This window comes from Argentina silus (genome assembly GCF_951799395.1).
Source record: "Argentina silus genome assembly, chromosome: 3".
Lineage (NCBI taxonomy): Eukaryota > Metazoa > Chordata > Actinopteri > Argentiniformes > Argentinidae > Argentina > Argentina silus.
In genome coordinates, this window is record NC_139657.1 from 2,243,770 (window position 1) to 2,267,478 (window position 23,709).

Consider the following 23,709-nt stretch of genomic DNA (forward strand, 5'->3'; position numbering starts at 1 on the left):
AAACAAAAAAAAAACAACACACATTCAATTTCAGTGAATTTTCCTCCTAAGTCAAATCATTCATCGATTCATTCGTACTTTCTCTGTTTTCTTAAAGCTTAAGGTTTCAATCGTGTAAATCACCATCCACCGACATGATTCCTGTCAAGTCTTTTGAGTTCATCTCGAGTTCCGTCATCAGGACTGTAAGAGATGACAGATGAAGGCCTTGAATCTGTTGTTTGTTGTTGTTGTTGTCGTTGTTGCTGCCCCGTTGTTGTTGTTGCTGTTGTTGTTGTTGTTGTTGTTACCACCACCAGTGGCTCCCCCCACAGCTGCCCCTGTGCCCCGGGCGTCCCGCGGGTCTCAGATGTAGGCGTACTGGTTGAGTTTGGTGGGGCTGAGGGGGAAGGTGTAGGCAGGAGAGGCGATGTAGGAGTGTGGGGGAAACAGAGGCTTGAACTGGCCCTGCGGGTGCTGGTGCTGGTGGGGGTGGGGGTGGGGGTGGGGGTGGGGCAGCATGTTGGGCGAGGGCAGCAGCCGGTGGTGGTGGTGGTGGTGGTTGATGCCCACCGTGACCTGGTGGACGATGCCGCCCGGGTGGGGGATGCTGTAGGCGGGCTGCAGGACGGGCCGCTGGCCGCAGGGAGAGGCCAGGTGGTGGAGGTGGTGGTGGTGGTGGACCCCCGAGGGAGGGGGGTAGGAGAGCAGGGCCGTAGCCTGGGGGTGGGGGTGGGGGTGGTGGAGGGGCGCCGCGGTGGTGTGGGTGGGGCTGCTGTGGGGCTGCAGGGTGAAGGCATGGCCGTGCACCGTAGGAGGGATGTAGGCGTGGGGCCGGCGGGGCCCATAGTTGCCATTCCACTCCTTGTGGCAGGAGCCGTAGTGCTGGACCTGAGGGGGGGGAGGGGGGGAGGGGGGGGGGGACGTGTTAAACCACTAACAATACATTTAGGATCGGAAGAAGGAGAGGACCTATTTTTAAAAACACCAAAAATGTAATTAAACTGGTTAACTCATTTCGTGTCAAGGGTGAATGGAGTTCATTCTAGAGTGCCACGGGTGACTTAAATGATAAATGATTCATAAATGATAAATAAATGATGCATAAATGATGACGCTACATGTTGTAGCCAATCAGAGCGTTGTTGCTAGGTAAAATACCACATAGAACACTCGGCACTCTAGATGGTGAGTGTTCCGGAACTCTTTGGCAGTTGGTGAGTTAAACCACTGACACTACATTTAGGATCACAAGAAGGAGAGGACCTATTTTAAAACACCAAAAATTAAATTAAACTGGTTAACTTTTCCAAATGTTGAATAACTTTAGAATTTTCCCCATGATGGAACTGCTTTTGTGTGTGTGTGCATGCGTGTGTGTGTGTGTGCGTGTGTGTGTGTGTGTACTGGTGCAGAACACACCGCTGCCAAGATGGAGCGGCTAAACCATCTCAGCCAAACCCTGGAAGAGACACCACCAAACACATGACCACAACTGGGGGGGGTTGGGGGTGTCTGGGGTGGGGGGGCTGACCTGTCCGAAGCCTAGGGGCTGCTGCTGGAATGCGGTCATCTTCTGTTGCCGGGGGGGATGGAAGGGGGCGGAGTGGTGGCTCAGCCGTCCAGGGGCGCAGAGCCCTTTGGACTGGCACGATGACTCCAAGGCTGTGGGGAGAGAGAGACAGCAGGGTCACGATGGAACAGACAGGCCAGAGAGACAGCAGGGTCACGATGGAACAGACAGGCCAGAGAGACAGCAGGGTCACGATGGAACAGACAGGCCAGAGAGACAGCAGGGTCACGATGGAACAGACAGGCCAGAGGGACTGCAGTGAGTCATCTACATGAGGGACCCACTGGAAACAAGAGCATGCCTTGCTGGAATAAACACACACACACACACCTCTACACACACTTCTACACACACTTGGAATAAACACACACACACACCTCTACACACACTTCTACACACAACTGGAATAAACACACACACACACACACACACACACACACGCCTCTACACACACACACGCACAGACACACACGCACAGACACACACGCACAGACACACACGCACAGACACACACGCACAGACACACACGCACAGACACACACACGCGCAGACACACACTTTGGCTGGTACAGTGTAAATGATATGGATCCTCTAGGCTCCCGGTACTGAAGGCCATTAGTCAGAGCAGACAGTATGTGTTTCATCATCATCACAGAGGCCCACTAGAGAGAGGTTCTACTTGGCACCACATCCAAGGCTTCTATACAACAGATGGTGGACAGACAGACAGACAGACAGACAGACAGATAGATAGATGGGATTGAAGCCCTTCTGAGAAACTAAGTGGCACTAACATACGTCCCACATCAGACAGAGAGGGGGAGAACAATCCTCCGTGACATCACAGGCCGTCTCAGAGCGGTACGTTTGAAGAGTGGTGCCAGGGAAATTACTGGGGGCTTCAAATTGTTCCAGAAATTCCTTCCTGATTCAGCCAATCTAGGTTCCACAACGGAATGCAGGAGAAGTAGGAACGCGGGGGACTTTAGACAGGGACGAAATGGTGGACGGAAATAGGTTTATAGTTTCAGCCCCAAAACGTCATGGCTAATTTCAAGTTAAAACAATTAAAACCACCACACATTTGAAACATCTCTCTTCAACTGGTTTAACCACACAACGTTTCAGCATCACCAAGAGGTTTCACGGTTGAAAATGCAGTATCGATTCATTTAGAAAATTAAAACCCCTAACCTAGCAATATTTGTCTGTCTGGCCAGCCAGGCAAGCAAGCGGTTGCCTGGCAACTTGCTCCATCGGTTTGCGTGAATCAATAATTAACTATCTGAGTCTCCGCAAGCGTTAGCCAATAGAAAATTGACGTCATTCATTGGCGTCACTCTTCTAAAGTACCGCTCTGGTTATCTGCTTCAATGGGTGAAGGAAGTACAAGTCATCACACACACACACACACACACACACAATTAATACATGTTCACATAAAGAATGATTTGCAGTGCATTTAGAAGCCTCTCTCTACAGCTCCAATGCTACCCCCCCCCCCCTCTATGATGCTGTGTACTGTACATGAACATTCTAGAACGATCCGTAGTTCCAAACCGGGTCTGTGTGTCTGACGGTGCAGATGGATTGTTCAGGTTCGATCATGTCAGAGGGAGGCCATGTGCATCACAACAACAGCTCTGTGTGGTTGCAAAAATGGTTGGGGAATCAGGGGAGGCTGGCGGAGGTAGGAAAAAAAAAAAAGCAAATCGGAGGACGGGGCTCATTGTAATGCGTGGGACGGAATCAGGGATCGGATCTAACGCGCGTGATTTGTTCCCATTCCATGCATAGCAATGAGACGATCCTCCGATTTGTTTCTACCTCCACCAGCCTCCCCTCCCCCCCGTTGGGAATATCGTCAATGCGACCAAAAATCGCTGACTCCACCATAAAAGCCATTTCTTATAAAAGTGACACATGAAAACAAAACAAAAATAAACACACCAAGATGAACTGGAGGAAGAGGAAAAGAAAAAGACATATCCATCAGGTTTGGCAGAGAGAGAAGGGAACAGGACAGAACAGGACAGGAGACCACACCAGAGAGAGAAGGGAACAGGACAGAACAGGACAGGAGACCACACCAGAGAGAGAAGGGAACAGGACAGAACAGGACAGGAGACCACACCAGAGAGAGAAGGGAACAGGACAGAACAGGACAGGAGACCACACCAGAGAGAGAAGGGAACAGGACAGAACAGGACAGGAGACCACACCAGAGAGAGAAGGGAACAGGACAGAACAGGACAGGAGACCACACCAGAGAGAGAAGGGAACAGGACAGAACAGGACAGGAGACCACACCAGAGAGAGAAGGGAACAGGACAGAACAGGACAGGAGACCACACCAGAGAGAGAAGGGAACAGGACAGAACAGGACAGGAGACCACACCAGAGAGAGAAGGGAACAGGACAGAACAGGACAGGAGACCACACCAGAGAGAGAAGGGAACAGGACAGAACAGGACAGGAGACCACACCAGAGAGAGAAGGGAACAGGACAGAACAGAACAGCGGAGGAGACCACACCAGAGAGAGAAGGGAACAGGACAGGACAGGACAGGAGACCACACCAGAGAGAGAAGGGAACAGGACAGAACAGAACAGTGTAGGAGACCACACCAGAGAGAGAAGGGAACAGGACAGCGGAGGAGACCACACCAGAGAGAGAAGGGAACAGGACAGCGGAGGAGACCACACCAGAGAGAGAAGGGAACAGGACAGCGGAGGAGACCACACCAGAGACAGTTCACTCGTTAACAGGGTACCAGCACAGCGACAGAGTCACCTGCCCGGTGCCTGTAACCCACGGTCACCTGTGATAGGCTCTCTGACCAACTAAGGTGTAGTGCTCCCTGGCCACGCCCACATGACCTGCAAAGGTAGACATCAGCACAGGTGCATACAGGTACACAGGTGACAGGACAGGTGACAGGTGACAGGACAGGTGGAGGTTGCCCTCGTAACCTCGTCCTAGTGGACTGTCACCGTCGACAGTCAAATCTGATTTGTTGAACTCTTCTAAACAAACACAAGGAGGTAACGTATGGAACAGCCTAGGTACTGTATGGAACAGCCTAGGTACTGTATGGAACAGCCTAGGTACTGTCGGAAGAGACCCTGAGACCTCAGACCAGACGCCACAACATAATTCACGTCAAACCAGTTCATCTGAGTAACACACATCAGGAACCACAGTAACACACATCAGGAACCACAGTAACACACATCAGGAACCACAGTAACACACATCAGGAACCACAGTAACACACATCAGGAACCACAGTAACACACATCAGGAACCACAGTAACATACATCAGGAACCACAGTAACACACATCAGGAACCACAGTAACACACATCAGGAACCACAGTAACACACATCAGGAACCACAGTAACACACATCAGGAACCACACAGTCGTCCTGCCTCTTAACACAGTAAGACAGCGCCGCCGTCCTGCTCGACAGAAGGGCTACTGACCGTTTCTGCCCGTGTGATCCTGGGTGATGGAGTTGTTGTTCTGCACCCTCATGGGAGGAACCACCATGGTCCTCACGGGGGGTTTCCTGGCCTCCCTCTCAGGGGCCATGGTGCGGCCCGTCATCGCCAGGGAGGCCTGGTGGTTCTGGTTGCCTAGGTAACGGCTCTCCAGGTAGGGGCTGTGGCTCTGGCTGGAGTCGGAGGCGGGGGAGCCGTCGACCGTGTCACAGCCACTCTCGTGTCCGTCGTCCTCAGACATGCTGGGAAACCAGACAAGAGCAATCGCAATCAGAGCTACGGAAATTGCTGCAGTACTCATGATTAAGGTGGTTTTCAAAGTAGATTTATTGTGATGCTACAACACGTAATGGTTGGAAGTTCGGGGGAAAAAAACAGTGTAAATGTGATAGACAGTAAGGTAGAACACAGTGAGGTAGAACACAGTGAGGTAGAACACGATGACAGACAGTGAGGTAGTACACAGAGACAGACAGTAAGGTAGTACACAGTGAGGTAGTACACGGAGACAGACAGTGAGGTAGTACACAGTGAGGTAGTACACGGAGACAGACAGTGAGGTAGTACACGGAGACAGACAGCGAGGTAGTACACAGTGAGGTAGTACACAGTGAGGTAGTACACAGAGGCAGACAGTGAGGTAGAACACGGAGGCAGACAGTGCTGTACCTGTTGGGTCTCTTGCAGGGGGAGGGGCTGGACTGTACTGAGGCGGAGGAGCTGGTACTGAGGGTGCTGTCTGGACTGCTTAGGGAACACACCCTCTCCAGGTCCAGCGTCCCCTTACACGCCTCACAGTCCGGGCTGCCCTTACACCTACAGCACAGGGGGCATCCAAGGGAACACTGACTCAATCCACTGGGCAAAACACTCCAAACTCTGTTGGCCCCTGGAGAAACGCTAACAAGGGCTAGGACGGTGTAACGGGTGGGTGAATGCTATTCACCGCATGAAACGAAGCATAAGCAGTGTGTTTACGTAAGCTTACGTCCCACTGCGTCTGGGCTCTTTGTGTGCATGAATTAAAAACGGGTCCTTTGCCCCGATGTGACTGTGGCATAATCATAGAAACAGAATAGAGTAGAACGGACAGAATGTCCCATTCAAATGGCGTACACCGGCAGGCATCATTCTATCTCCATGGTTACAATAGCGTCACTCACTCTCTCATGTGGCACCGCTGGGCTGACTCCTCCTCGTCCGTGTCGCTGATCAGGCTGATCACGCTGAGGGTGGGGCTGGGCATGTCGCCGATGACGACGGACTCCCGCTGCTTATTGTGGGCTATGTCCAGCTGCACAGAGTCAGAGTCCTGCCCCGCCTTACAACAGCTCACCTCCTCTTCCTCTTCCTCGTCCTCGTCCTCCTCTTCGTCGCGTCTCCGCCGTCGTTCCTGCTCCACTTCCTGCTCCACCGCTGCGGGTCTCTCTTCCTGGGACCCGCCCCCTCCCGTCGTGTGTCCCACTGTGGCGGCCATGTTTGGAGTCCGGCACATCGCGATGTGGACGTCGCTGTTGTTGTGGGTGTAGTTCATGCTCCTGATTGGGGGAGAGAAACAAGACATGTATTTTCTTTTAAGAGTTATTTTTTATTGGGAATCAAACCCACAACCTAAGCGTTGTTAGCGCCATGCTCTACCAACTGAGCCACAGAGGACCGCTTGTCCGTCACCTGCCCGACAATGTTCCTGTCAGGTAGCTGGAGGGCCCGAATTCCGCTTTATTCATTTGATTACTGATTACGTTACCTCCTTGTCATGTGTCGTGTGGTATTCCGAACTATGATCTGAGCATACCCACACAAAACGTGGTCCTCTGTGGCTCAGTTGGTAGAGCATGGTGCTAACATCGCTTAGGCTGTGGGTCCATATATACTGAAATGTATGAATGTATGAACTCACTGCAATGTCAGTCGCTTTGGATAAAAGCATCAGCTAAATGGCGTATGTTATATTATATTCCAAGAGGTCTTCTCACCTGTTGTGTTGGCTGTGCCTGTTCCTCTTGTTGGCGGCGGGCTGCGGCCACACCACGTGAGCTATGCCAATGTTGATTGGTTGATGAGCTGACATGGTCATCTGATTGGTCAGGAGAGTCTGAGGTATCATGGATCCGTAGTGGTTGCTGTGAGGACGCACCTTCCTGTCGGGACGCAAAAACAACAGGAAGTCAGCGCGTTCCCTCTACGTCCCCAGACGTGAGGTTCCAAAATGGAGTTCTTCATGCGTTCTTATCGAGAGCGTGTACCCAAGTATGGGCGCGCGCGGTCATGTGATCAAGTGCCGTTCCAAACTCAAGTCTGTTAAATGTGAAGTGCGTACTGAGTTCTCCTGGCTGCTTGGAGGTACCTGGGAGGTCTGAGTAACAAAGCCTGGTGAAACCTGCATACTTTACCATACTTCCCGTTCCTCCAGTGATCGTTGTGATTTTCACACAAGAGGTAGAAGTCAAGTTTGTGCTAAACATACGTTCACATGTCAGAGTAGTATTCAGTCACTATCTTTCCACAGAGATGTGGAGCATTTGTTGTTGCAAGAAAAGCCAGTGTGCTCAAGTTTTGTTTCTTATCTAAAGGTTATTGATTCACTCAGAGAAGAAGGCTACGGTGGGCAAACCTTTCTCAAACAAGCTTGTGTACAGAACTTTCAAATAGAAACATACAGGACCAGTCAAAAGTTTGGACACACCTTCTCATTTATTTTTTATTATTTTCTACATTGTAGATTAATATTGAAGACATCAAAACTATGAAGGAACACATATGGAATGATGTAGTAAACAAAAAAAGTGTTAAACAAACCAGAATATGTTTTATATTTTAGATTCTTCAAAGTAGCCACCTTTTGCTTTGATGACAGCTTTGCACACTCTTGGCAAGGTGTGTCCAAACCTTTGACTGGTGCTGTAGATGTGGAGCATTTGGTGTAGCAAGAAAAGCCAGTGTGCTCATGTTTTGTTTCTTATCTTAGGTTATTGATTCACTCAGAGAAGAAGGCTACGGTGGGCACACCTTTCTCAAACAAGCTTGTGTACAGAACTTTCAGATAAAAACATATGATGTAGAACAGGCAGCGCGTGCATCTCCCGTGTAGAACGGAGCATCGCAAAGACTCTACACAAGACATTTCTAATCAAGCACAGAGCGAGTAGCTCACCCCCAGTCGCTGATCCTCTGTGGGCCAGCCACAGTGTCAGATGCCAGAGAGGTGGGTGGAGGAGGGGGAGGGGGAGGGGGGGCCACCTGCTGCCAGGCCGGGACCAGGATCTGCTGGCCTCGGCTGGGCCACGGCTGCAGGACACAAACACGGAAGACCAATCGATTTGTTAGGTTACATTTTTACATTTACATGTATGGCATTTAGCAGATACATTTGTTTAAGTAAGTGACTCATCTGTCCATCAGTCATCATAAGATAAAGTAATCAATGCTCGGACCACGGGCCATTGGCAGTCACAATGCTAGACAAAGGATTTTTCTAGAACCCTGAAGTACAGTGTCAGACATCACCATGTCAGGTTGTGACTGTCTCACCTGTGCCATGACCCCTGGCCTCATCTGTAGGGGCTGCATGGGAGGGGCTTGGGTCACCAGTGGGATGGTGCTGTCCATCCTTACGGAATACCCAGGCGGCTGGTTGGGGTTACCTGCAACAAACAAGAGGTGCACAACATCTCATCAGACATGAGCATGGACACATCAGCACGTCCTGTGCGACTGAAACCCAGTCTTGATTTGGGATTGTTCTGAATGTCTTCTGGGAAGCTCCCTTACCTTGCATGTTAGGGGGGCAGAGGATGAGGGCGGGCTGGAAGGAGTCATTGCAGCCGAACTGACTGTTTCCTGTCTGCAGCGCCATCCCAGGGTGCATCACAGAGGGGGCTGACTGTGTCATGGCCTGTGTGGAGGGAGGGGGGCGGGGGAAGGGGTGTTATAGTATCGATTCTCTGTTAGCGATTCATTTCAGATTGAATTGAATTATAACTGCTTGAGTACAACGCAGTGGCGTAAACCTTCCAGTAGGTGGCGATATTGGTTCAATGAGAGGTCAATCTCGAAGTCAAGTTGGTATCTCATCTATTTGTAATACGTAAGATGGAAAAGAAAAAAAGGAGCAGAGGCAGAAATTGGAGGACAGGCCCAGTATAATGCTTTACAATTAAATCAAATAAAATCTAATTTTATTTGTCATGAACATCACGTACAGCTGTAACTGACATTTAAAATGCTTTGGGATCTTGCTCCTCGCTCGACAACAACAGTCGACAGCAATCAACAAATCAGCAATACAATATAATATACAATAGCAATAGTGCAACAATGAGCCCGTCCTCCGATGTCTACCTCCGCCAGCCTCCACTGGTGTCCAGTGTCCAGTGGCTTTTCGGTGACACTGTCAATTCAGTAGAAACCAAACCCTATGCAAACCTTCTCCACCACAAACACATTCCTGCTGTCCGACAGGAGCGGGCCTCACCTGAGAGTGAACGGAGGCCATCTTGTTGAAGGCCAGGGGCAGGCCTGCGGGGGCGTTGGAGGGGACGGGGGGCCGGGGGAACGCCGGGGCCTTGTTGCGGTTCATCGTGTCGTACGTGTTGGGCCGCGAGTGACAGACGTCCATGATGTGGAAACACGATTGGACGCTGGAGAGGACGAGGAAGAGAACGAGGAAGAGAACGAGGGGGGGGGAGACGGGACGGTGAGGAGGTGTTGGAGGGAGGAGGGGGGGGGGAGACGGGACGGTGAGGAGTTGGATCTACGAGCAAGAGCCCGTTCAACAGGGAACAGGTTTCATTACAACAGTTGTGAGGACGGTGCTGTAGTTGGGTGGGAGGTGTAGTGGAAGGTAGAGGAGACACTGTTTGCTGTGGTTACACAGATGGAGGGTAGAGGTGTATGTGGCTCTGGGTACAGGATAAGGTAGACAGGTCATACTGATTGCTTTGATAGGTATAGTACAGGATAAGGTAGGACATACTGACTGCTATAGTTTGATAGGTACAGTACAGGTTAGGGTAGATAGGTGATACTGACTGCTGTAGTTTGATAGGTACAGTACAGGATAAGGTAGATAGGTGATACTGATTGCTATAGTTTGACAGGTACAGTACAGGCTAAGGTAGGAGGGACCTACTGATTGCTGTAGTTTGACAGGTACAGTACAGGGTAAGGTAGGACATACTGATTGCTGTAGTTTGATAGGTACAGTACAGGGTAAGGTAGGACATACTGATTGCTGTAGTTTGACAGGTACAGTACAGGGTAAGGTAGGACATACTGATTGCTGTGTGGGTAATCCAGCAGGTGCTGCATGGTGACGAAGGGGTGGTTCAGGGCGTCGGAGGGGGCGATCCTCTTCTCAGCGTCGATCAGCAGCATGGTCTTCAGCAGGCTCACAAACTCCCTCCGGTCACCCTTCTCTGCCAGCAGGTCGCTGCCCTCCATGTTCAACACCAGGTTCACCTGCACGCAGGGAGGAGGGAGAGGAGGAGGGAGAAGGAGGGAGGAGGAGGGAGGAGGAGAAGAGGGAGAGGGAGGGAGAGGGAGGGAGGAGGAGGAGGAGGTGGAGGAGGAGGGAGAGGGAGGGAGAAGGAGGGAGGAGGAGGGAGAAGGAGGGAGGAGGAGGGAGAAGGACGGAGAAGAGGGAGAGGGAGGGAGAAGGAGGGAGAAGAGGGAGAAGGAGGGAGAGGAGGGAGAAGAGGGAGAAGGAGGGAGAAGGAGGGAGAAGGAGGGAGAGGGAGGGAGAGGGAGGGAGGAGGAGGGAGAAGAGGGAGAGGGAGGGAGGAGGAGGGAGAAGGAGGGACGTGAATGTCTGCAGGGTTCTCCCCAGGGCTTCTGAACACAGTGGCGTGGCTATGATTGCATTATGAAAAATCCAGAATTATCTGGGTCAAGGTACTCTGATGGACCTAGAAACATCTGTGTGCAATGGAACTATAGGGAATGTTAAAAAGTCGTTTTAACTTGAGAGCTATTGAGGATTTAAAAAATAATTAAAAAATACATTTAAAAAAACTTGAACTAACTAAAAAAATAAAAGTTGTAGATTTTTCTCCTTCTGGCCCTGATTAAAAACATTTAATTGTCATAGACATGTCCCACTGTGTTTAAAAGCTATTGAAGTTTAATAGAATTTATATAAAACATTTTATTTTTTTAATTTATTTTTTTAACTTGAATTAATTGGAAAAATCAATGCTGATTAAGATGTAATTGTCATAGACGTCACGCTGGGTGCAAGAGCTGTTGAAGATTTAAAAAAAATAATACTAATGAAAACTTAAAGAATTAAAAAAATCCATAACCTTGGTTTTACTGATCCCTTCGGAGGTAGAAAACGGAGGACGGATCCGTTGTGATGCACGGAACGGAATGAGGAACGGTATCAAATACACGTGTTTGACACCGTTCCTCCTTCCCTGCGTTACAATGAGCCCATTCTCCGATTTCTACCTCCGCCAGCCTCCCCTGCTCCCCATACAATAATAATAATAATAACAACTTTATTTGCATATCACCTTTCATACAGACTATGGAGCTCTAAGTGCTTTGACAGTTCAGCACAACCATATCACAATAATGAATAGAACAACTGTAATTATAATCAATAAAAATAAAATAAAAAAAATAATAATAATAATCAAAGACACAAGGACACCACCTCAGGCCTTGTACAGGGGTAGAGAAACGCAGAGGACACACCTCAGACATTGTATGGGAGTAGAGAAACGCGGAGGACGCACCTCAGGCCTGAAACGCTGAGACAGCCCAGTCGTGACCCGGTACTCACGTGTGCTATGTCATCCAGACAGCTGAAGATGTACTTCCTGGCCTCTTTTGACTTCAGCGCCGTCTCCTTCTCATGCTCCTCTGTCGTCTGCAGGGACACAGTAGAATGGGAATAAAGGACACAGTAGAATGGGAATAAGGGACACAGTAGAATGGGAATAAAGGACACAGTAGAATGGGAATAAGGGACACAGTAGAATGGGAATAAGGGACACAGTAGAATGGGAATAAGGGACGCAGTAGAATGGGAATAAGGGACACAGTAGAATGGGAATAAGGGACGCAGTAGAATGGGAATAAAGGACACAGTAGAATGGGAATAAGGGACACAGTAGAATGGGAATAAGGGACGCAGTAGAATGGGAATAAAGGACACAGTAGAATGGGAATAAGGGACACAGTAGAATGGGAATAAGGGACGCAGTAGAATGGGAATAAAGGACACAGTAGAATGGGAATAAGGGACACAGTAGAATGGGAATAAGGGACACAGTAGAATGGGAATAAGGGACGCAGTAGAATGGGAATAAGGGACGCAGTAGAATGGGAATAAAGGACGCAGTAGAATGGGAATAAAGGACACAGTAGAATGGGAATAAGGGACACAGTAGAATGGGAATAAGGGACGCAGTAGAATGGGAATAAGGGACGCAGTAGAATGGGAATAAAGGACACAGTAGAATGGGAATAAGGGACGCAGTAGAATGGGAATAAGGGACGCAGTAGAATGGGAATAAGGCGGAATCGTAGGCCAAATTAGAAGAAAATAAATAAATAATAATTAGTACAGGATGTTTTCATGTTCCACCATAACCGTGTTTTGAAGATAAGGGGAAGGAGGGTGTGATGAGTGTGTGTGTACCTTGATTTTCCAGGCAGGGAAGGGTGAGTCAGACTATATATGTGTATATAGTGTGTGTGTGTGTGTGTGTACCTTGATTCTCCAGGCAGCGTAGGGTGAGTCAGACTCTTTGCAGAAGAAGCGGGACGTCTTGGTCCCCACGTTGAGCAGCTGCTCCCCCGGCTGCCCCTGAGTCTGGGAGATGTAGCGGATCTACCGAGAGAGGGAGGGAAGGAGAGAGGGAAGGAGGGAGGGAAGGAGAGAGGGAAGGAGAAGAGGGAAGGAGGGAGGGAAGGAGAGAGGGAAGGAGAAGAGGGAAGGAGGGAGGGAAGGAGGGAGGGAAGGAGAGAGGGAAGGAGGGAGGGAAGGAGAGAGGGGAGGAGGGAGGGAAGGAGGGAGGGAAGGAGAGAGGGGAGGAGGGAGGGAAGGAGGGAGGGAAGGAGGGAGGGAGAGATGGAGGGAGTTTAGGTTTAAGTTTATTTGAACATCTTGGTACATCTGCAGAAGACACACAACATGTGATGTCACAAACACAATTTTTAAAACAGGTAAACATAAATAATCGATCTACCCGTTCTGTATACGGACGGTGCAGTGCATCAGCAAATGAGTCAACACACAGCAAATATAAAAAGAATAGGCATATCAAAATGACTCCAGTGACGGAGAATGTCACTTGCTTAGCTTGAGGGCTCTTGCCAGGAAGGATCTTTGGTGTCTGGTTGTGCGGCTTGTTGCACAGAATATTGCCTCAGATCAAACCGTCTCTGGGTAGGGGCTAGGCTACTTGTGCCGAAGGCTTGTGTCGTCGAACAGGGAGAGAGAAGGAGAGAAGGGGAAGAAAGATAGAGGGGGGGAGAGGGGGGGAAGAGAGAGAAAAAGCGAGAGGGAGGGAGAATAGAGAGAAAGAGAGTGAAAGAGAGAGGGGGAGAGAGAGAGAGAGGGGGAGAGAGAGAGAGAGAGTGAAAGAGAGAGGGGGAGAGAGAGAAAGAGGGGGAGAGAGAGAGTGAAAGAGAGAGAGAGAGGGGGAGAGAGAGAGAGAGAGAGTGAAAGAGAGAGGGGGAGAGAGAGAAAGAGAGGGGGAGAGAGAGAAAGAGAGAGGGAGAGAGAGAAAGAGAAAGAGAGAGAGAGAAAGAGAGAGTGAAAGAGAGAGGGGGAGAGAGAGAGAGTGAAAGAGAGAGGGGAGAGAGAAAGAGAAAGAGAGAGAAAGAGAGAGTGAAAGAGAGAGGGGGAGAGAGAGAGAAAGAGAGGGGGAGAGAGAGAGAGGAGGGGGAGGAAATGAGAGTATTATAGAATAGGAAACATTTTCCATCTCGCTCTAGAACCCACTCGTCCATAACTGCGACAGGACATCATTCACCCACGTCTCAGGTCCTTTAAGAAGCTCATCTCAGCGAAGCACACACTGAGCTTCCAGGACACTTCACCTCCAAACATACTTCTCCAGATCCACAGCATTCACTTATCAATCAATCAATCAATCAATCAAATATCCATTCAGACCGGTATAGTTTTTCTCCCATGAAAAATAACGTAACACTATTTCCTAAAGTACCAATTCCACTGACAGAGGATTGGTTAGAAGAAGCAGAACAGTGATAGGTGCAGATCAGCACTGCAGGAGATGGCATATGGAGACAGCCCCTGCCGGTCTGCCTGGGAAGCCCTGTGTGATGTGTGCTTTGTGTACAGTGTGTGTGTGTGTGTGTGTGTGTGTGTGTGTGTGTGTGACACTGAGGTGTCAAGCACATTTCCCATTAAAGACATTCTGTCACCCTCCACTAGGACCCTGACAGAGACACAGTGGTATTCCTGCCCTCCCAAACATCTCACCAGGAGAAAGACACTTATGCATTAACCAGAGTGAGTGTGTGTGTGTGTGCGTGTGTGTGTGTGTGTGTGTGCATGCGTGCGTCTCTTATAATTCAAGCTAATCGTAAGGTGACTTGGAGGTTACCCTCCGATGGACTTGGTTCACTGCTGGCCTGCGTTGTACAATGAGGTCTGTGCCTGAAGACACACAGACATCTTCTGAAGGAGCTCATGTGAGAGTGATTCACCCTGGCTTAGTCAGCGTCGTGTCAGGAGAGAGGGTCATCAGACGCTTCTTCAACCTTTGCTGCTCGGCCACGACGCAGACGCACCGAGAGGATTTGAAGTGCCAAGGACAGACGTACTCTGCTCCTAAAACGCCATGGCAACCTTTCCGATACCACGTAGGGAAGGTAGATAAAAGCACAAGGAACCCAGGAAACTCTACCAAGCAAAGAACCCTGGGAACTCTACCAAGCAAAGAACCCTGTGCCCTATGCAGTTCAGGTTGGTCAAGGCCATCTAATTAAATTAGTCAAGTAAAAATGGATAACTTTATCGTCATTGTTGCTCACAATCATCACAATGACAAGCAACCAGACTATATTGTTACATGTGTTGACACCAGATCTCTCTTGGGAGTGACGCTGTTGACAGAGGAACAAAGACAAGGAGAGCTGCATGTTAGCATCTGTCCCTGACAGGAAAGCCAGTAGAGCCTCTTTCTCAGAAAGGCTAAGTCATAGTTAGTTACCCTCTCTCCTAGCTAAGTCATAGTTAGTTACCCTCTCTTTTAGTTACCCTCTCTCCTAGCTAAGTCATAGTTAGTTACCCTCTCTCCTAGCCAAGTCATAGTTAGTTACCCTCTCTTTTAGTTACCCTCTCTCCTAGCTAAGTCATAGTTAGTTACCCTCTCTCCTAGCTAAGTCATAGCTAGTTACCCTCTCTCCTAGCTAAGTCATAGTTAGTTACCCTCTCTCCTAGCTAAGTCATAGTTAGTTACCCTCTCTCCTAGCTAAGTCATAGTTAGTTACCCTCTCTCCTAGCTAAGCCATAGTTAGTTACCCTCTCTCCTAGCTAAGTCATAGTTAGTTACCCTCTCTTTTAGTTACCCTCTCTCCTAGCTAAGCCATAGTTAGTTACCCTCTCTCCTAGCTAAGTCATAGTTAGTTACCCTCTCTCCTAGCTAAGTCATAGTTAGTTACCCTCTCTCCTAGCTAAGTCATAGCTAGTTACCCTCTCTCCTAGCTAAGTCATAGTTAGTTACCCTCTCTCCTAGCTAAGTCATAGTTAGTTACCCTCTCTCCTAGCTAAGCCATAGCTAGTTACCCTCTCTCCTAGCTAAGTCATAGTTAGTTACCCTCTCTCCTAGCTAAGCCATAGCTAGCTAACTACTGTACCACCTCTCCCAGGCCAGCCACCGCCTCCCTATCCCAACCAAGTGATAACTAGCTAGCTACCTTCTGCCAGGCCACACATAACTAGATAGCTCCCTCTCCCGGCCAAACCATAGCTAGTTAGCTAGCTCCCATCTCCCCAGGCCAACCACAGCTACCTTCTGTCCCAGCCAAGTCATAGCTGGCTGGCTCCCATCTCTCCCAGGCTAGCCACAGCTACCCTCTCCAAGCCAAAACGCTCTCTCTGCCTCAGAGCTGATCTGAGCTTCGAGACCAGGCATGCAATAAGGTTAGATCAGGAGACACCAGGGCTCTCTCTTCCTCTCCCTGTTTTTCACCAACTCCCTCACCCCATCTCTCTCTCCCTCCCTCCCTCCCTCCTTCCCTCCCTCTCTCTCCCCATATCTCTCCCTCCCTCTCCCCATCTCTCTCTCTCTCACCCCATATCTCTCTCCCTCCCTCCCTCCCTCTCTCACCCCATCTCTCTCTCTCTCCCCATATCTCTCTCCCTCCCTCTCCCCATATCTCTCTCACCCCATATCTCTCTCTCTCACCCCCATCTCTCTCTCCCCCTACCTCTCTCTCTCTCTCTCTCTACCTCCCCCTCTCCCTACCTCTCTCTACCTCCCCCTCTCCCTACCTCTCTCTCTCTACCTCCCCCTCCCTACCTCTCTCTCGCTCCCCCCCCTCCCTCATCGGCATCTCTCTGCTACATAGTGAGCTCCAGATCCAGCCAGTTCAACTGGCTGTGTTTATGGCTGTTAAATGATTTGGATGTTATAGAGACTCAGTCAGGGTTGCCACAACGCTGCACAAACACAGAGCGACCACTGAAGTGAGAACCTGCTGATGGTGCAGGCCGGGGGGGGGGGGGGGGGGGGGGTGGGGAGTGTGTGTGTAGTGTGTGTGTGTGTTTGCGTGCGTGCGTCAGTGTGTGTGTATTGAGTGTGTGAGTACGTACGCAAGTGTGTGTGTGTGTGTGTTTGCGTGCGTGCGTCAGCGTGTGTGTTGAGTGTGTGAGTACGTACACAAGTGCGCGCGTGTGTGTGTGTGTGTGTGTGTGTGTGTGTGTGTGTGTCTAGCATCAGGCTTTGGTTTTATAAATACATTTTGCTGTGTGGCATGGAACTGGACCCAGCGCTGGCGTGGTGGAGCAGTCAGGGGGCTCACCATGGTCAGCAAAGCCCTGCTGCCTGGCCTGGGCACGGTCCAAATGACCACTGGACCCAAATATGACACCCCCCCTCCCCTTTCCTGTCCCCTAAACACCTCTCTCTCTCTCACACACACACACACACACACACACACATACACTCACTCACTCTCTCTCTCTCTCTCTCTCTCTCTCTCTCTCTCTCTACACTCACCGCCATGCACGCACATGCGCGCACACACACACACGCACACGCACACATGCACGCTTTCCCATGGTCTCCCCTGTAAGCCGGGGGACTCAAAGTCACAATTGTGGAGTTATTGGTCTGTGGGAAATAATAAGCCAAGACCCAAGCCAATTTCCTGTATAATTATTATCCAGATCAGCTACTTTGTATTTCGTAAGCCTCCCTGTTAGGAGAGAACTAACCAGCATAACAAACAGGGTTTCAATAGGAAAATAACCCACTGAGGGAGGGAGGGAGGGAGAGAGGGAGGGAGGCTTTAACCGTCCTCATGTAGGAGCACAATGCAGAGACATCAGAGACCCTGGTTGTACGAGGGTACTGGAGAAGCTCCAACCCCTGCTACGCTGGTCCGTCTCTGTCCGTTTCACCGGTATTGTTCTCCTTTGACGTGGCGGTTGTTTTTCCTCTCTGGCAGGAGTGCTCTCTTGGCAGCCTGCTTGCTTTGGCCGTGGAGGTGGGTGGAGCGCCTTGGCTTGGCTTGGCTTACAAAGTGTCTAGGGAGCAGGGGCTAGGGAGCAGGGGCTAGGGAGTAGGGGCTAGGGAGCAGGGGCTAGGGAGCAGGGGCTAGAGGTGGTTTCTGGACAGAGCTTTGGTCTACAGGTATGATGGCTGTATATGTAGTAGTGTCTAGGGAATAGAATCTAGGGAGCAGGGGCTAGGGAGTAGGGGCTAGGGAGTAGGGGCTAGGGAGTAGGGGCTAGTGGTTGTTTCTTTACAGAGCCTAGGTCTACAGGTGTGTTGACTAGTGGTTGTTTCTTTACAGAGCCTAGGTCTACAGGTGTGTTGACTAGTGGTTGTTTCTTTACAGAGCCTAGGTCTACAGGTGTGTTGTCTTACCTGGTCGTACTCCAGCGCTCCTGGGTAGAGGGGCCAGCCCAGGAAGAGCTCAGCGATGACGCAGCCCAAGGACCACATGTCTATGGCCTCACAGAACGGCAGGCCCAGGATGATCTCTGGAGCTCTGGGGTAGGGAGGAGAGGAACAGAAGGAGAGAGGTTAGAGAGGGGGATGGAGGTCTGGGGTAGGGAGGAGAGGAACAGGAGGAGAGAGGTCTGGAGCTCTGGGGTTGGGAGGAGAAGAACAGGAGGAGAGAGGTCTGGAGCTCTGGGGTTGGGAGGAGAAGAACAGGAGGAGAGAGGTCTGGAGCTCTGGGGTAGGGAGGAGAAGAACAGGAGGAGAGAGGTCTGGAGCTCTGGGGTAGGGAGGAGAAGAACAGGAGGAGAGAGGTCTGGAGCTCTGGGGTAGGGAGGAGAGGAACAGGAGGAGAGAGGTTAGAGAGGGGGATGGAGGTCTGGGGTAGGGAGGAGAAGAACAGGAGGAGAGAGGTCTGGAGCTCTGGGGTAGGGAGGAGAAGAACAGGAGGAGAGAGGTCTGGAGCTCTGGGGTAGGGAGGAGAAGAACAGGAGGAGAGAGGTCTGGAGCTCTGGGGTAGGGAGGAGAAGAACAGGAGGAGAGAGGTCTGGAGCTCTGGGGTAGGGAGCAGAAGAACAGGAGGAGAGAGGTCTGGAGCTCTGGGGTAGGGAGGAGAAGAACAGGAGGAGAGAGGTCTGGAGCTCTGGGGTTGGGAGGAGAAGAACAGGAGGAGAGAGGTCTGGAGCTCTGGGGTAGGGAGCAGAAGAACAGGAGGAGAGAGGTCTGGAGCTCTGGGGTAGGGAGGAGAGGTTAGAGGGGACAGAGGTAGTTTCAGCAACCGTCCTCTCAGACTAGAGAGCACTGACACGCAAAAAAAGCGCTTGATTTACTCAAGTGGAGGCAGGATATGGAACACACACAAATAAAACGCCAGGGCAGGGAAATGACATCACATCTTATGGAAAACTTCAGTAAGGGCGCACACGCACACAAAGTCAGAGGTCCCAAACGCAGAGGTTGCGTAGAACAAGGCTAATGTTAGCCCCGCGCAAACGCTGAAACACACAATCTAATCAGGCCTGAGTGCCGTTGGCCATCGGGGGGGTGATTCTGCACACACACACACCGCGGGGAGGGGGGTCCATTAACATTTAAAACCGTGACCCAATCAGAGACGGAGCTCTCGGTTTAGAACGAAGGCTATGCAGGAGCACGACGACGACGACGGCTGCCTTGACAACAGAGGAAACATCTGCTGCCTAGCGACCGTGGGTGGGTAGCAACGCAGCGACACCGTGATGCCGCCGCTGAGAGGCCATTAGTGGGTGACACGCGAGGTCGCCGGTGACGTACCAACTGTCATCACTCCGCTTAACACGTTTCTCCCCCCCGGCTAAACTACCTCCCACTGACAGGAAATGTCTGTCTGTCTGTTTGTGTGAGAGTGTGTATGTGTGTGTGTTTGAGTGTGTGTGTGTGTGTGTGTGAGAGTGAGAGTGAGAGTGTGTGTGTGTGTGTGTTTGAGTGTGTGTGAGACAGTGTGTGTGTGTGAGAGTGAGAGTGTGTGTGTGTGTGTGTGTGTGTGTGTGTGTGTGTGTGTGCGTGTGTGTGTGCGTGTGTGTGTGCGTGTGTTTAAACGCTGAAAAACAACCCCAGAAGGGCCAGGGTGTGTGTGATAAACCAGTGACAGGGTACAAATAGGCTACTTATCTAAACTAGATGCCAAACGGGAGGTGAAGTCTGACCCACGAGCCACAGTCCCAGGGAGCGCTACTGTACAGCAGCCCTGGCTGGAACACAAAGCCAAGACGTCTCAGTCACAAAACAAGGAAAAGTGAAAATCAGCAACTTCAAGGTCCTACTTCACCATCTGAAGAGTGGGCGTGCTGTATCTTTCAGACATCTACAGGTAGTCTAATCACCACCATCATCATCAGCCTAATAACCACCATCATAATCACCACACTCATCATCATCATCTTCAGCAGCAGCAGCCTAATAACCACCATCATCATCATCATCTTCAGCAGCAGCAGCCTAATAATCACCATCATCATCATCATCATCCTAAAATCATTGTCTAATCATAATTATTATTATCATCCGCCTAATAATAATAATCATCATCATCATCACCACCAGCCTAGTTATCAGACATCGTAACCATGGGACACCCTCTCGCATCATCAGCGGAGGTTATTTTGACCTGTCGACAGCTTGGCTTAACCAGCACAGCAGGAGGGAGACAGGAGGGAGACACAGACACACAGAGCAGATATGTGCAGATATACGTGCTCTACCTAGGCCTATATCCATACGTGCTCTACCTAGGCCTATATCCATACGTGCTCTACCTAGGCCTATATCCAGCCCTATATCCAGCTCTATATCCAGCCCTGGCCTGGCCTGGCCTGCGACAGCTGGAGGGCTCATGCAGCTTTAGCCTAGCTGCTGGTACATCCACAGGGGGTCTGAATGCTCAGTATTAGCTTTCTGAGGAGACGGTCAGCGTTGGCCTGCTGCACCGTGCAGTATTATGTGCATCAGGGGAGGCTGGCGGAGGTAGAAAATCGGAGGACGGGCTCATTGTGATGCACGGAAAGGAATGAGGGATGGTATCAGACAAGTGTGTCTGACACATGTGCCTGTCCTCCGATTTCTACCTCCGCCAGCCTCTACTGATGTGGATCATACAGTGTTGTGTCTCACACCCTCAGGGTATTATGGGATGGTCAAGAGGCGGTGAGACGGACAGACGTGGATCTATTTTCTAGACAGCTGAGATTTTACTGCAAATCTTATTATTTAACACCACCTGTTAAACAATAAAAAAAAATAAAAAAAAGGTTTTACAGGAAATCTGCTGAGTTTTTTTTATCCCCCCCCCCCCCCGGGTTGGAAGGAGGAAGTGACAATTAAGCATTTCCTGTCGCTCCTCAAAGAGCAGGAAGTGGAGTTAATGTGTAAAGGCAAAAGGACGGCGGAACAAAGAGAGAGAAACTCAAAACATTTCAACTTCAGTTTTTTGGAGGCTGAAAATAGAAACGATGGCTTGGTCGGAGTAGGTGGTGTCAACTTGGTCGGTGTCAACGGGGGCAGAGGCACACTGACTTCTCTATTCCCTCGTTAGTAAATCTTTACGGCTCTTTAAAAAACGGGAATAGAGGAGGAGGAGGAGGAGAGGGGGGGGATAGAGGGAGGGGAATATCACTCTTGTACAAAGTGTACTTTCAGCTCACTCACACTCTAGCCCGTCAAGTCATATTACAACATGTTCTGGGCCACTCTTCCCCATGTACGCTGCCATGAACCCAATAACATCTTCAAACTTCATTTTTGTAATCCATCGTGGTTAAAAAAAAAAAAAAAAAACGACTACAGTTTGCCAAAGGAGAAAGGCCCTTGTCAGGACGAGAAACAGCTTGTTTACCGATCCAATCCTCCCAGACATACGCCATAGTCAAGGGACTAGTGGACTAGTAGGGGTCGTTTCCGGAGAGATCCATGACCACGTTGGCTTGTATCACACAAGTCAAACAAATCATCACAGAGGATTACACGCAAATAATCTGCTTCCTGCTGACAGAAACAGGAAGTCTCTAAAAGGGGGCGGGGGGGTAACCCCCTCATCTCCAGAGAGAGGGTTCCTCTAATCTACGCTACAGTGACAGCAGGGGAGGCTGGTGGAGGTAGACATCGGAGGACGGGCGGGACCCGCTGTAATGCATGGAGCGGAATGAGGAATTAACACGCGTTTGATGCCGTTCCCCATTCCGTTCCGTGCATTCTAACGATCCGCCCGGCCTCCCCCTCCACCGGCCTCCCCCGGCCTCCACCGGCCTCCCCCGGCCTCCACCGGCCTCCACCGGCCTGCCCTGCGGGACAGAGATACCCTGAGCACTGACCACAGACCTTGGTATCAGTGTCCCTGAGGGGGAGGGGAGTTCTGCAGCTGTTCGAGGGGGGAAAACAGCAAAGCACACGTCCTCCACAAGCGTGTGAGCAAGGCCTGATCCCCTGTCCGTAAGCCTGTGAGTAAGGCCACTGAAGCCCTAACTAAACTTAAACTACCAAAATAAACACTCAAGGGGGAATGTCAGGGGAATGGGGATTGAGGAGGGGGGAAGGGGGGGGGGGGGGGTTAGGGGTTGCTGTGAGGAGCTGAGGGTTTCCTCAACTGATGTCAGTAGCAGCACAGCTGGGACCATGGAGACACAGACAGACAGTCACTCTCTCTGTCTCTCTCTCTCTGTCCCTCTCTCTCTTTCTCTGTCCCTCTCTCTCTCTCTCTGTCCCTCTCTCTCTTTCTCTGTCCCCCTTTCTCTGTCCTTCTCCTCCCCCCCCCCCCCCCCCCCCCCCCATCACTGGAGAGAACCGTTCCAACTCCAGGGCTGTTCTCACACTGCCTCTTGGGACATTGTGTTCTCTCATCCTGCTGGGCCCAGAATACTCTGCCTCAAGGGATGCATAATCTCAATCTAAACAGCTGATCATCACCAAGCGTGCTGGACTACGTCAGACTAACGTTGAGACACCCTAACAGGGGTCACTGGGTGTAACATGAAAAATAACATGAATCCTCCAGACAGCTAATCTTGGTATCTTATCTCTGCTGCAGAACAGGGGTGTACTTTCCCCGTCCTCCAGAACCAGGGGGGGCTGGGACACGTCCTCCAGAACCAGGGGGGGCTGGGACACGTCCTCCAGAACCAGGGGGGGCTGGGACACGTCCTCCAGAACCAGGGGGGGCTGGGACACGTCCTCCAGAACCAGGGGGGGCTGGGACACGTCCTCCAGAACCAGGGGGGGCTGGGACACGTCCTCCAGAACCAGGGGGGGCTGGGACACGTCCTCCAGAACCAGGGGGGGCTGGGACACGTCCTCCAGAACCAGGGGGGGCTGGGACACGTCCTCCAGAACCAGGGGGGGCTGGGACACGTCCTCCAGAACCAGGGGGGGCTGGGACACGTCCTCCAGAACCAGGGGGGGCTGGGACACGTCCTCCAGAACCAGGGGGGGCTGGGACACGTCCTCCAGAACCAGGGGGGGCTGGGACACGCGTGTCTGATACCATTCATCCTTCCATCCCATGCATTTAAAAATGGGCCTGTCTTCCGATTCCTACCTCCACCAGCCTCCACTGCACTACAGTGCCACTCACACATGCATTTAAAAATGGGCCTGTCTTTCACCTCCATTGCTCCAAACATGCAGGAAGTCTAACACATGTTACATTTACAGACGCCACGGTGTCCTAAAACAGAAACAGCGACTAGAAACAGGAATACTAACTTAACACTGCTTCTACTGCCAATAGAAATAGAGAACGACATTAAGCAGACCTCATTACATAACTAAATAAGCTGACCAAATATGTTGTTGCCCAACAATGATATTTAGAAAATGAACGTAGTGTGTGTGTCTGTGTGTGTGTGTGTGTGTGGGGAGGGGGGGGTGGCACCCACACCCAGCAGAGCGGGGACAGCATACCGTTCATAACTGAACTCTGGCAGTGTGATAAAAGCTTCGGCAGCGACCTGCCTTTCCAGAAGCTGCCCG

At 50.8% G+C, this 23,709-nt stretch overlaps 1 protein-coding gene across 1 annotated transcript in view; it reads right to left on the bottom strand.

Annotated features, from left to right (window-relative positions):
• Window positions 1–305: 305 nt before the first annotated feature.
• hipk3a (homeodomain interacting protein kinase 3a) overlaps window positions 306–23,709 on the bottom strand; it is a 33,560-nt gene continuing 10,156 nt past the window's right edge. Inside the window, exons 2-15 of the mRNA XM_083666236.1 lie at window positions 18,136–18,259; window positions 12,780–12,899; window positions 11,847–11,933; window positions 10,335–10,519; window positions 9,534–9,699; window positions 8,831–8,954; window positions 8,591–8,703; window positions 8,214–8,347; window positions 7,036–7,200; window positions 6,223–6,597; window positions 5,729–5,875; window positions 5,042–5,301; window positions 1,514–1,644; window positions 306–870 (exon numbers count right to left, since the gene is read on the bottom strand). Of these exons, the coding sequence (XP_083522362.1) occupies window positions 346–870; window positions 1,514–1,644; window positions 5,042–5,301; window positions 5,729–5,875; window positions 6,223–6,597; window positions 7,036–7,200; window positions 8,214–8,347; window positions 8,591–8,703; window positions 8,831–8,954; window positions 9,534–9,699; window positions 10,335–10,519; window positions 11,847–11,933; window positions 12,780–12,899; window positions 18,136–18,259 (2,656 nt within the window). The 3' untranslated portion in view covers window positions 306–345. The remainder of the gene's footprint in view (window positions 871–1,513; window positions 1,645–5,041; window positions 5,302–5,728; window positions 5,876–6,222; window positions 6,598–7,035; window positions 7,201–8,213; window positions 8,348–8,590; window positions 8,704–8,830; window positions 8,955–9,533; window positions 9,700–10,334; window positions 10,520–11,846; window positions 11,934–12,779; window positions 12,900–18,135; window positions 18,260–23,709) is intronic.